General features: G+C 41.1%; 1 protein-coding gene across 2 annotated transcripts in view; it reads right to left on the bottom strand.

Moving 5' to 3' along the window:
* Nucleotides 1-1051: 1051 nt before the first annotated feature.
* GluRS-m (putative glutamate--tRNA ligase, mitochondrial) overlaps nt 1052-14479 on the bottom strand; it is a 37364-nt gene continuing 23936 nt past the window's right edge. For both annotated transcript variants that reach the window (XM_080264941.1, XM_080264945.1), the window contains exons 5-9: nt 13900-14119; nt 7916-8076; nt 3783-3946; nt 2488-2645; nt 1052-1239 (exon numbers count right to left, since the gene is read on the bottom strand). In XM_080264941.1, the coding sequence (XP_080121067.1) occupies nt 1132-1239; nt 2488-2645; nt 3783-3946; nt 7916-8076; nt 13900-14119 (811 nt within the window). In that variant the 3' untranslated portion in view covers nt 1052-1131. The remainder of the gene's footprint in view (nt 1240-2487; nt 2646-3782; nt 3947-7915; nt 8077-13899; nt 14120-14479) is intronic.

Below are 14479 nucleotides of genomic sequence, written 5' to 3'. Positions count from 1 at the left end.
GTGTGTGTGTGTGTGTGTGTGTAATTCACTGGGTCAGTCAGGATCACTCGATGGTCGTGATCGTCAGCTTTTACCCTCCCGGAGGGGAGCTGAGAGCTCATATAGTCCGATCTAAGGGCAAGGCTGTGACCTTCACATACGCACACACCCACCCCCTTGCTCAAGGGGGACGGTAACCATCCACTTCGTCAGTGAAACTTTTCACAACATAAGCGAGGCACGAACTCCCATCTACCAGATGGCAAGTGAGATTGTTACCAGTGAGCCAGTGAGCGGAGTGTGTGTGTGTGTGTGTGTGTGTGTGTGTGTGTGTGTGTGTGTGTGTGTGTGTGTAATTCACCGGGTCGGTCAGGATCACTTGACGGTCGTGACTGTCAGCTTTTTACCCTCCCGGAAGGGAGCTGAGAGCTCATATAGTCCGATCTAAGGGCAAGGCTGTGACCTTCACACACGCACACACCCGTCCCCTTGCTCAAGGGAGACAGTAACCACCCACTTCGTCAGAGAAACTTTTCGCAACCTGAGCGAGGCGAGAACTCCCATCTACCAGTTGGCAAGCGAGAACGTTACCACTGCACCAGCGAGCGGTGTGTGTGTGTGTGTGTGTGTGTGTGTGTGTGTGTGTGTGTGTGTGTGTGTGTGTGTGTGTGTGTGTGTGTGTGTGTGTGTGTGTGTGTGTGTGTGTGTGATTTCTACAGTTTTCACCTAAGGCAAATTGTTTGGAAGCTGGTGACCATGTCTGCTGTCACACTTTAATTCCATTCTTGATGCCATTTACTGACAGAAAGATGATGTACTCATAAAACAACAAGGTCATCTGCAAAGGTACATGTCCATTACTGAGGATCAACTAGATGCATATAACATTATGTTCTTCTATACTGTATATAATTTTTCCAGCTGAAAAGGTTTCTTCAACACAGACCAGGTCTGCAGATCACAATGATGAGAATTTGCAGCTGAAAATGAATATAGTACTGTAATACTTCAGTAATGGTTATGTAAGCTTACATGAAAATATTTGTAAATAATATCAAACACTTTATTTCCATAAAACCTGAGTTTTAAATTCAAATTTGTAATATTTAGTAATACTCAATGACCAATTTAGATTGCTCTGGTATTTTATCTCTATGTTGAGGTTTGATGTTTAGATAGGATGCTGAGAGCATGGCTGATCCGCCACAACACCTCCTCCCTCCCAAGCAAAGCAAGCAGCTCCCCTACAGGAGGTCCTTCCTGAAATATACAAAGGAGTTAATTTTCCATCATAGCAAATACAAGTCATCATCATCATCATCATCCGGACCTCCTTTCCCACCCTAGGGCAGGGTGAGGAGTAGCAATGTCCAGACAGCCCAAATTTGCCCAATCCAATAGGCCATGCTTCCATTCACTCATCATTCAAGCCCCTGCTATCCTAGCTCTATTGAATACGCCAAAAACATTCACCACATTCTGTAGCTTCATATAATCGTATCCGATAGAGTCACTCCAGACGCTGTCATGTTAAAAAGGGTTGCCAAAATCCCTGATCATGCACTTCTCCTTACAGCATTCATCCAGCCAGCTCGATCTCCTGTCAGTTCCCTAGCCTTACCAACTTCCAAACAAATACAAGTGACTACCAATGTATAGAAATTTTTTTTGCTGGCTTCTTGGATGCTATCTCACCCCAGCTTGGGTGGAAAAAGTTTGAATGATGATGACAATGAAGATGATGAAAAATATTAAACTGTCAAGATATCATAGGTTAAACTCTGATGTTTAAACCACACATAGTTGTGCATCAACTAATTCTTAATTATATTTTTACAGTTCAATGTATTTGTTAGTCCTTAGTTTATGGTGTTACAGGATAGTGCAATAAAAATAACACATCCTTACTCAGTGTTCCACACAAGATATATGTCCCACAACTGTGGAAATATGCCATAGAATGTAGATGCACTACAATGGGGCACTTTTTCACTCCACATTCCCTCCTAGGAGGCACCCTTAAGAAGAGGGCTAGAGCTATATTAAAACACCACACAGATATTTTAAGTGGCAAAGGGGGGAATCATCCCAAACTCATGAAAACTGAGAAGAGAGTTGCATTGACTCTTATCACCAGTTACAAAGTTATACATGGCATAACAACCTCCTCTGAATGGTCACTGATGTTTATCTGCTCCTTTAAGTGGCCACTCAGTAATGCACATTCTGTACTTCCTCCACACAGTACAGGTATCACTGCTTGAGTTGTTGTTCCCCCTTTCATCATCTGCTGTCTGTCTCTTGTGTACACATTTTGTGTGTTTGCTGATGTACCCTCTTATTGCCAGAATACCTGACATTACTGTATGAATGCCTGCAGCACACAATGCACTGTGGTGTAAGAGACATATTTCCTTCCTTGTGGATGGTTCCACTGAATGAATGAGAGGAAAAAAAATCTCATTTCTATCCTGAATCAACATGAAATGAAAATACTACAAGGCTTACCTTTATGCCACCAACTGTCATCCTCACTAGTTTCATGATGGCAGGCATCTTTAATCCAAATTTTTCACCAAGAGACTTCAGGGATTTTACAGTTGCATCTTTTGTGAAGTTGTCACAGCCGTTGGTGAATAACTCATGCATATCTTCAAGGACTGCAACTAGATACAAAAAAATAATAAAAGTAAAAAATAGGAAAAAAAAGGTTGAAATTATTAGTCCGTCAGGCTCTTCCAGTGTAGTGCCTCAAAGCTATGTATCCCATGCTGGGCCTAAAATAAGTTTCCTGTATTTCAAATGGCTTGTAAGAGAGAAGAATATTTTATGTAAAACTACTGGCAAGCAATACTTATCTATAAACCTCCTCTAGAATGACTGTGTGTGTTCCGGTATAAGTTGTACTGCATAACACAAGTACCATGTGCTGTTCACTTGTTTATTTATGTTGTCTCTCTAGCCTGAGTGCTCCTGTGTGTCAGCCTTAGTTTTGTATCTTCTTGCTTGTTTTGGCTTTTTGGACCCATTCATCTGTGTTCTGTTGCCTACCATGTTGTGTGACCTGCCTGGTATTTCAGTTCCCTCCGATCAATCTTTCATACATGGAAAGATTCTTTCTTGATCTGCGATATGGTATTCTCCTTTTTCTACTGGTCTCCCTTCCAAGGAGCTCTTTTCCTTCCCTTTAATGTCTGTGTTTATTCCTATTTTTTATGTGTTTTTGCTGAGTTTTATTGTGCCTGTCCTGGTTCAGATGCATGATGTTCCTCCAGCAGGTGGTATTCATAGCTTTGCAACACACCAAACTGTAGGCTTTAAAATAAAAATCCTCTATTTGCTAGCTTCATGGATGCAGTACTTTAAAAATGCCCCCCTTGGCCTTCAGTTTCTCCTTCTCTCTTTCACACCCTCCCATACGTTTATATGGGTATACTGAATGGCAACAACAGTAAAGAAGTTACTAAAATACTGCACCAACAATATGTGATCTATGGTATGCTGGAACCTACAAGGACGTCCTAGAGGAGGTTCATGGATAAGTAAGATGCCTCACCAATAACACTGTGTTTCATTGAAGAATCTCCTCTCTGACAGGCATTTGAAAGTAAAAGATACTTATTCTAGGCTCCATAGCTTTGAGATACTGCATCCTTCATGCCTGCTAACAACGAGTTTTATTCTAAAACCCCTAAAACTCACCAATATACAATACTGCACAAGCAATGGAACTACTGTGTGTAAAAATCAATTTTTTTTAAATGTATCCTCAAATATGATATTGGAGATGAAGGTGTACTTACCATGAGAGACAGTGAGTGGAGGTAAATTCTGAAGAAAATGATGGTCTGGCCGAACCCACAGATAAGAAAACTCAGGTAGCACAAGGTCCTGGAGGCTGGTGACTCTGCCCTCACTCCACATCAACACTTGACTCACATATTCCTCACATACACCACCTGACAAACTGGTGGAGTTCCATTTTGTAAAATATTCTGGTGAACAAACTTACAGCACATGATATAATGATTGGTAAAGTAGCACTATAGGTAAATAAATTGAGTAAGGTCATTTGGATATCAACTTGCATGGATGCACAATGATAAAAATTATGCAAAATTACTTCAGTAGAATTACTTAGTGGAAGGAGGTGTATAGATTTTTATACATCTCCTTCCACTTCTACAGAGTATTTCTGCTACACTCAGCTCTTTTCTATATACTGAAATCTGGTGTGTTATTCACATGATTACTGAGGCATAAAGCTTACGAATCTGATAATGAAAGTAAGGGAAAAAGTTCTGGAGAGCATAGTATGGGAAAAAGTGAACAATGATGAGATGCACCTTGGGTTTATATTAGGCAAAGGAACCACTGATGCAATATTCATTGTCCAACAGCTTCAGGAAAAATACATGGAAAGGAAGAGAGAGTTGTACAATATTTAGTTCTTGTTGATTTAGAGAAGGCCTTTGACATAGTGCCTAGCGATGTGGTGAAGTGAGAAATGAGAAGGCTTGGGGTTTAGAAGACGTTGGCCAGAATGGTTATGGTAATGCATAAGGGTGCTCACACCCAAGTGTGAGTGCATGGTGGTTGAGTGATAAGTTTTCTGTGAATGTTGGTGTCCATCAGGGGACAGTTTTATGCCCCTTATAGTTTATCATAGTACATGAAGCTCTCTCACATAACTTCACAACTGGACTGGAGGGAAAGGGTGTATCTAGAACCTTTAAAATCATAAGCCTGACCAATGACATTGGTCTATTATCTGCATAAAGTACCAAGAACAACCAATATAAGATGGCATGGCTATTGAGATCAAGAGATAACAAACTGTTAGGTGTAAGCAGGGGAGGCAGATGAATATGGGGGAAACCTTGCAAATGGACTGGGTTCATTTTTACTACCATCTGTCTGTCTGTCTCTTCATGCTTTGTGTGTGTGTGTGTGTGTGTGTGTGTGTGTGTGTGTGTGTGTGTGTGTGTGTGTGTGTGTGTGTGTGTGTGTGTGTGTGTGTGTGTGTGTGTGTGTGTGTGTGTGTAAACTAGCATTACAAAAGGTGTCTTGGTGACTGGGATATGGCATCCACATATTATGATGCCTGTGCAGGGAGAGGAAGTGTTGTGAAAAAACAAGCTTTGATGCATAGATGCATTTTAGAGATATTACCAGCTAGTATGCTTTTACCAAATGCCTCCCATGCACATACAGCTATGCAACATAAGGTAGCTTAGTTACTGAGCCTTAGCACCTACTATCTGTAATACACAGGGAGAAGCAGGGGGTGGGGTGGGGGTAGTTCTTGAACTTTGAAAAACAATGCATCTGATCACTGCCATAGGCCTATATAAGCTACATAAAGAAGTACAATACAGCTAAAGGTGGCCTGGCTACTGAGATAAGACATTCGCACATTGCTGTATGTTGGGATGTGGGGAGGAGGGAAAAATAGGGATCTAGAACTCTGAAAATTATTAGACTCTGCCATTATGGTCTATGATGTGTGGAAAACTGAACATTTAAAAAAAAAAAAAAAAAAAAAAAAAAAAAAAAAAAAGGTCTTGGTTACTGTGACACGGAATCCATGAAGTGTAATGCATAATGAGAGGAGAGAGGGTACCTAGAGCCAAGAGAATCAGTGGGGTTTGCCTTAACCATGGAGCTAGTGTGTAAATAAATTTGGAAAGAAGGTGACATACTGTTATACTGTAGTGTCCACAAATCGTGATGCATGGAAGGGAAAGGAGGATGTGAGAACCTTGAAAACTGATAGGCTTGACCTTTGCCATAGGGCTATTGTGATTTTAAGACTGCATGACAAAACAATGTTTGTTTACTGAAAGATGGCATCCACAAACTATAATGCATCATGGCGGTGGAAGAGGGGGAACCTAGACCCTTGAAAATCAAGAAATTTTTGCTTTACCTGAAGCTTACAATGTGTGTATGTGCAAAGCAACAAATCTAAATTTGGCCTAGTTACTGAGATGCAGCATCCACAACCTATGATGTGTTAGGGTGGAGTGGGGGTTGAGTAGAACCTTGAAAATTGATTGGTTTCATCATTTTTACCATAGGCCTACCATTTGAGCAAATCACCATGAGCAATAAGCCTGATGACTCAGGTATTGTATCAAAAAGCTCTGAAGCATAGCAGTGGAGCCAGCAAAACTAGAAACATGCTATCAGAAACTGGAGCACACAATAACATACTACAATGCTCAAAATACAATATGTTGCACTGGATGTATAAGTACTACTAGAGGTAACAGATAGCTGGCAATCATCGACCCTGGGAGATACTCCCATGAGAGTGACTTGATACCTAGCCAAACCAACAACAACCATCACTTATAGGCAGAAACTCAGCCACAAGTAAATACAGCTGACCCTCGATTTTGAGGACCTCAAAACAAAGCATTTCGGATTTAACACACATTGGCTGTAGGTCCATAACCCCTACGGACCAGTGACAAGAAATTAACACCAGTAAATGATGCCAGTCTCGAAAAAGTGCTACAGAAAGGATGTAAAGCATAGTACTGTCTTATCCTGGCAATGAGCTATGAGTCTTAAGTTGAAAGATTATAAAATCTCTGACAAGTTAAGATGGGTGAACCTGAATGGGCGTTTTTATGGCATGTTTTTGTGTCCTGTGGAATACAGTATCTGTAAAACTACTTTCAATGACACTCAAATTCCTAAAACTGTTCCCTGCTCCAGCTGTGGATTAATCTTACATCTTTTCAATCCACCACTCTAAAATTAGCAAGAAGAACGAAAATGTTCGGGGTTGAACAAAGTTACTTGAGTTAGACCCCATAGCTCTGGTCCCAAATGAAGTTTCTCCAAAAGGTACTATGATTGGGCTACATAATTTTAGTTGACAGTTTTGTGAGGTACCAAAAAATGTAAATGCAAATATTCATCTGTATAAAATCTTACCAAGCAAGCCTAAGAATTATTTCTTCAACAACATACTTTACAAAAACAACATGAATTCAGTTTTGAAAAAGGTCTTGTTTGTAGGCTGCCTCAAGTGAACATCAAGATGAACATTATTGAAAATAAGACTAATGTGGTAACTGATACACTTGCACTGAATCCAGTATTCCAGTATTTCAGCTCTAAATGACTGTTAAGGTTATAACTACTGCAATAAGTAAGTGATAATGACAAGGAAAACGTTCTGGTAATCTATCTGAATATTATACATCTGAATGACAAATGCAGAGGTACTCAGAAGACCTGCCACCCAACTAAGGGTTGAAATAAAGACAATATATCATCATCATCTAATCTTGTGTTGCCCCATGAAAAGCGTAGGAACCCAGGGCTAGGCAAGTTGGTCCTGACATTTAAGATCAAACTGACCAGCCTCACCCATCCCTGAGTGGCATTACGCAAGCGATAAACCCCAACCATCCCTTGGATATAAACCTGGACCAGCTCAATCCGATTGGAGCGCAATAATTACCCATTAAACCACCAGGCACAATTTGGTTAAATGGTTGCCACCCAGCACAGTAAATGGTTTCCTGGTGTACAGGAAACCATTTGGCTTGTCACTCAGTGCAGAGTCACCCATAGGCAGAAGGAAGAGGGAAGAATGAAGGAAAGAAAGACAGAAGAGGGAGTGTAAAGTCACCCGTGGGCAGAAGGAAGAAGAAAGAATGAAGGAAGTAAAGACAATAGATGAAGGAAGGAAGAAAAAGAGGAAAGGACAGTCACATGAGAGCAGCACTATAATGAGTGAGTGGATGGTGAGCATCCCCACCTACCATATAAAGACAATATAAAAGGTTGTAAATCTTTTCCATCTATAAGTACACTTAAAGCATTCAAAAATAGTATCTATATGGCTGTATAAGCCATATCACTGATGAAGTATCTAGTTTTTAATCATATTTCTTTTTTTTATAAGTACGCTTACCTTGTCTGATAACTGGTTTTTAGTTTGTTGTGTAGCTCAGTAACCAATCTTGACAGCAGGGTAGGGTTTTTAATTGACTGTTCCAAGTGCTGCCGATTGAACTGTTGCAGTTTTAAGATGTCCAACCGGCAAGAATTTTTCTTGAGATGAGACAGGCTGAACTAGAATACAAAGTTATCAGTGATAGCAAGAGCAATTCCCAATACTTTTATAGGGTACTAAACTGACCAACTAATACTACCAAGATGAAAATATTCTGATCTTCAACTTTTCAGAACAAGGTGTCTCTTCAAGCTAAAATAATCAGGCAGTTAAAAGAAAAATGTTTGGAATGAAGATGTCAAAAAATATTATATCCAACCCCTTCAGCCCAAGTGGTCTCTCCTGAGGTAAATAAAACTGCATGATGGTAGCCCCTAATGAAACAATAAAGCTGTCCCCAGGTTGATGATTTGTTAAACACCATTACGTTAAATATCTCACTGTCAAGTAAATAACTGTATATCAGATAGGTTATGATATGAGTTACAAATAAACATGACTGGGACAACCAAAAAATCCCCCCTCACCGTTTTATTTTAATACGATTGATGAAGCCATGGGACTGACCAGGATATGAGATGGTTCGATGATTTTTGTACAGAGGGACATGTGGCAATGGTTGGGACCCTTTACTTAATTTCATATTCAGACTGACTCTATCTGACAAATTTTTAAGCACATACATGTGGAAGGTTATGCCTGTGAGGCAAAGTCAGGAATCCAGGGGCATGAACAGTGAGTGAGTCAGTTGTGTGGCCAGTTACACTGGGCATGCTGTTGCTTACTTCTCCCTCTATCATGCTTTTCCCACCCAACAGAGTAGGTAAGACACTGTATCTTCCCAGGAAGATAAAGATGACAGAGGGGAAGGAGGTAGTCTCATTCAGGTACACAGCAACAGGGGGGAAATCTGTACAGAAATGACAATGATTAGGTGGATGTGCAGTGCATCCATGAATGCAAGGCCTGAGAGGGCTAGGTTTGCGATGGAAGAGTTAAGAGAAAGGATGGGATTGGAATGAATTGGTGCTGTGATGAGGAGAGATAGATTGAGATGGTTTGGGCTTGTGGCGAGGATGGGGTATGACAATTAAGTGCAGAAAAAGAGAAGTGTGAATGCTGGGGGTAAGGCTGTGAGAGCAATACTGAAAAAGACCTGGGACGAGGTCACAGAGTGTGACCTCAAGGATAAGGGACTGAATAAAGAGGCTGCCAGAGATTGAGTGACATGGAGAGCTGCCACTTGGTGACCAAGGCTGACATATACAAGCATGTTGGAGCCTTTATTAATTAAACAAAATATACAGGTCCTCCCCCACTTATAAATGGTCAACTTAAAACTTTTCCACTTATGAATTTGTCCATCCATCCATCCATCATCCAATCCTATGCCGCCTCATGAGAAGCGTAGAAGCCCGGGGTTAGGTAAGTTTGTCCTGACATTTAAGATGAAAGTGACCAGCCTCAGTTGTCATGCATGCAATAAAGTGGTGCCGAACATCTGACTTATTAAATAATGACACAGACGTCTCCCAGTATCATGTTATTGCGTAATACATTAAGAGAAGGTAGACGTAACCTTTTATAGCATTTTTTAATAATAACTGAGAATGAAACAATGATAATTATGTCAATGCTACGGAGTTGGTCAGATGAAAGATTGCATCAGGCAATGAGAGTCCACCTGACTGACTCAATGATGCTCGCAAATGACCACACCTACAGTAGGCCTATGCTCCCTACAGCCTCGCAAATTGTAAGTAATGATGTTATACACTTCACCCACGCTTACTGTGAGTTTGAAATTTTAGACAGTTCTTAAGTATATACTGTGGGTAATTCTATTCAGGATCAGTGATTTTATGAGCTACTCACAAAAAGAAGGCATGAAATCGGACAGTTTGGAAGAGGGTTGCCGAACAGCATTTTCTTTTCTCCCGTGAAATAGGCTATAGTACTTGCAAATACCAGTCAAGAACTTGGTAGACTAGTGCAGAGTTTTGTTGATGTCTGTAAGCATTGTGCCTTGAGAGTAAATGTAGAAAAGAGTACAGTGATGGTAATCGAGAGAGGTGATACCCAGTATGATGTTAGAGTGAATAGAGAGAGACTGGAATTGGTGAGAGAGTTCAAATACCCGGATACAGTGACAGAAAAGAGAGGGCAATGTGCAAAAGAAGTGGAAAGTAGAGTGACACAAGGAAGGAAAGTAGCTGATGCTATGAAGGCCTTGATAAGAAACTGAGGCTTGAGTGTTGCAGCGGCATGAGGCTTACATGAAGGAGTGTTGGTGCCAACTTTAACATATGGATGTGAGACTAAGGTGTGGCATGAAATTGAAAAGTCAAGAGTGAGAGCAGTGGAGATGGGACTGCTGAGTAATATAAGTGGTGTACAGAGAGCGGACAGGATACAAAATAATGTGATTCATGAAAGATGAGGAGCGAGGAAGACTGTGGACACCAGAATTGAAGAGAGTGTACTAAGAAGGCATGGTCATGTGGAGAAAATGGATACCAGTAACAACAGAGTGGTGAAAAAGGTATATCATTTCTGAGCGAATTTGTAGGAGGGAAGAGGCATGGAAGGCCAAGAAGAAGGTGGATGAGTGTGTAAGAAAAGAAGCATGGAAGTTGGTGAGGCTAGGGGACTGACAAGAGATCGCGATGACTGGATGAATGTTGTAGGAAGAAGTGCATGATCAGGGATTTGGCACCCCTTTTTAACGTGACAGCGTCCGGATTGACTCTATCGGATATGTTTATGCGAAGCTACAGAATGTGTTGAATGTTTTGGTGTATCAGATACAGCCATGATTCCATGGGCGTGAATGATGAGTGAATAGAAGCATGGCCCATTGGACTGTGCAAACTTGGAGAATCTGGACATTGCTACTCCTAACCCTGCCCTAGGGTGGGAAGGGAGGTCTGGATGATGATGATGGTGATGATGGAAAACAACAAGGTTATTTTTACCCCAATCAGAGATATAAGCCAAGTTAGACATTTGGTGTGCCATAACTTCATCCCTTGTTTGCCAAAGTAACTGCTAAGATGGATAATGCAGGAACTGAATGGAAAGGTGAAGGATGGAATCATCAGCATATGAGTGGACAGGGTTAGATGTACAGCTTAGAAAGTAATTCATGAGTAAAAGGAAGAGAGCTGGAAATAAGACAGAGCCCTAAGAAACATCACTATTGATAGCTCTAGGCGAAGAAAAGTGGCCGTCTACAACAGCAGCTACAGAACGACCAGAAAGGAAGCTAGAGATGAAGGCACAGACAGGATAGAAACCATAAGAGGGTAGTTTGGAAATTAAAGATATATGCCAGACTCAATCGAAAGCCTTTGGATGTCAAGTGCAATGGCAAAGCTTTTGCCACAGACCCGAAAGGAGGATGAACAGGAGTCTGAAAGGTAGATGAGAAGATCACAAGTGGAGCGTCCCTGGTGGAACCCACACTGATTATCAGAAAGAAGGTTGTGAAAGGAAACATGCTTTAAAATTTTTTTGTTAAGAATAGACTCAAAAACTTTTGAAATACAGGATGTTAAATCAATTGGGCGATACTTAGAGGGCTAGGGATAGTCACTCTTCTTTGGCACAGGCTGAATGACAGCACACCTCCACCAAGAAGGAAAGGTGCATGTTGATAAACGAAAGAGTTTGCCTAGGCAGGGTGCAAGCACTGAAGCACAGTTCTTGAGGACAACAGGAGGGACCCCATCAGGCCCATATGCCTTGTTAGTACTGAGACCAGGGATGGCAGAAAATGCATCAATTGATGAAATTTTAACCCATCATGTCCCGAGCTATTTCGCACCTCTGACACCCCCCAGTCCCGAGGTATTTCCGGAAAATTTTTTTTTTGGCTAAAACCTCCGCTTTTGGTGAGAAACATCGAAAATTCATAGAGAAATCGCTCACCTGAGGTTTAAAATACTCGATCCAGGTACCAGTACCTCCTTACCTGACTGGGTTTTCTAACAGGCTGGCACCAAAGAAAACGAGTTCTATGGGAGGGTAACTATTTCACACCACTCATAAACGGTATTTATTTATTTACTTGGTGTGAATTTATATGTAGTACAAGAGTATATTGGTTTTCAAACAGTAATATAGGCATTATAAGCATTGTTCCACTCACTAACTCATCACCATACCTGACCTTCTTTTGCCACATTACCTGATCATTATTTCTGACTGTTTCTTCCTCTAATGCTATGTAAACTTTGTCCTCCACATTGTCATCGATTGGGGAATCACTCTGGCCCTGAATGTCTTTACTGGCCAGGTCACTGGTAACAGGTGAATTGCTGAGACAATGGCATGAGGGGGGGGGGGAGGATATGCAGTGTAAGGCATTGTCCCTGCTTGGAACCTTGTAGAGGAATAGAGGAAGGTGTCCCGTGTATACGTACGAAAAATCACGAGCGAAAATTGAAAATTGTGCAAATTAGGGACCTTGCAATTGCACGACGTACCAGTACCTCGCCGGGACTGGCAAATGCAAAATGTTGCAATGTACCCATACGTCGATGGGACAGGGCAGGTTAATGTCAGCCAAGAGGAAGTCAGAAGGGGAAGAGATGGAGGGATAGCACCAGAATCATCTAAGGTGGAATTAGAGGAGAAAGTCTGAGCGAAGAGTTCTGCTTCATCAGTAGAAGAAATAGCTACACAGCCATCAGAGTGGAAAAGATGAGGGAAGGATGATGAGGTAAAGTTGTTAGAAAGGTTTTTGGCAAGGCACCAGCAGGAGCAGAAAGAATTCGTGTTGGAGAGTTGAGAGCATTTAGAAATGATGAAATTAATTTTAGCAGAGTGAAGAATAGACTTAGTACGATTCCAGGCAGAAGCATAAGAAAGATGAGATTTAGGGGTGGGTTGGCTCTGGTACCTTTTGTAGGCCTTCTCCTTGTTGTGGACAGTATTAGAACAAGCGTGATTAAATCAAGTTTTTTTTTCCATTAGTCAATGGATATGAGAAAGGAGTGTATGCTTCAATTCCCAAGGAATGACCTCTGTAATGTGCATGGCACACTCAGATGGCTATCGGCCATGGAAGCAATAATCATTACTGCGGAAATTAAAGAAGTACTGCCTGACAGCCTCTCAATCAGCAGCTCCAAAGTGCCACAATAGACATTTCTTTGCAGGGTCCATAGGCCTTACTGGAGCAATAGGACAGGTTTAGGTGATAAGGTTGTGATTGGAGGAGCCCAACGGTGAGGAAAGATTTATAGTGCAGGCAGAAGGATCAGTTGTAAAGAAGAGGTTAAGTATGTTGTAACTCTCTTCAAGGTGGTAAGGGATATGGGTAGGATGCTATACAAGCAGCTCTAGGTCATTAAGGATAGAAATGATGTAGGCTTGTTCACCAGGTGGATCAGTGAAAGGAAAGGAGAGCCAAAGGTGGTGGTGAACATTGATATCTCCTAGAATGAAGATTTCAGAGAAAGGAGAAATGGAAAGAATGTGTTCCATCACAGAAGTAAGATAATCAAAGAATTTTTCATAGTCAGTAGAATTTGAGGATAAGTAAACAGCACAGACATATTTAGTCAGAGAATGACAAGAAAGCCAAAGCCATAGAGTAGAAACTTCAGAAGAATCAAGTTCAGGAACACGAGAGCAAGACAGGTCGTTCTGTGCATATGTGCAACAGCCACCTTTGGCTTTGAAATGAGTATAAAGTAGGGCAGAGCCAGACTGATGCCACTGGTTGGTCAGTTGCTTACATCCACTGTATATCTCAAACCTTATTTGGTACTGTACTGTGTATTAAGAAGATTGTCTGGATGGCTCGAAGAGCTCATTAAAGCCAAATTTGGGTAATTGGAGTTTTTTATAAAAAGAGTTCACTAAAGTTACAGCCTCTACATTACTAATATATTTCACATTGCCTTATTATTAAAATAAACCTATGAGAAAATTACCCTTTCCACCAAATCATCTAGAGAATAAAGAGTGTTGTGCTCTTGATCCTCAAATCCTCCTCCACTGCTTGTGATGAAGTTCAAGAGAGCCAGAGGAAAATAGCCATTGGCACGGTAGTAGTCCACAAAAACATCCCTCTGCCGCTTGGACATCTTGCTACCGTCCTTGTTTAAGATGAGGGGCAGGTGTCCAAACCTGGGTGCCTCCCAACCCAGAGCTCTGCAAAGATTACTGTACTGTAATGCTAACTATTAACTATGTACCTGTACAGGTATACCCTGGTTTAATGATGCAATTGGTTAAGTAAAAACCCAACATTAGGCGGCATATCATATCTCAGGGTAGAGTTAACATGTAAAGTATTGGGATGTGTTTTTCAGCCTTGGGTTTCCCCCAACCAAGTCCTAAACCCACCCATATGAGTCCAAAAACAAGTTTAAAGCCAATCTAAATGGCCTAACAGCTGTAGAAGAAGCCAACCTAAGCCTAACACCCATAAATAAATCACAAAAACCAACAAATAAAATGTGAAAATTGTCAAATATAAGTCTGGAAAAAATCAAGCTTAGTAAACTGTAG

Source organism: Coenobita brevimanus, chromosome 14, assembly GCF_032717465.1.
Source record: "Coenobita brevimanus isolate Jiangsu-jjx chromosome 14, ASM3271746v2, whole genome shotgun sequence".
Classification (NCBI taxonomy): Eukaryota; Metazoa; Arthropoda; class Malacostraca; order Decapoda; family Coenobitidae; genus Coenobita; species Coenobita brevimanus.
This window is presented reverse-complemented; position numbering and strand designations above follow the sequence as displayed.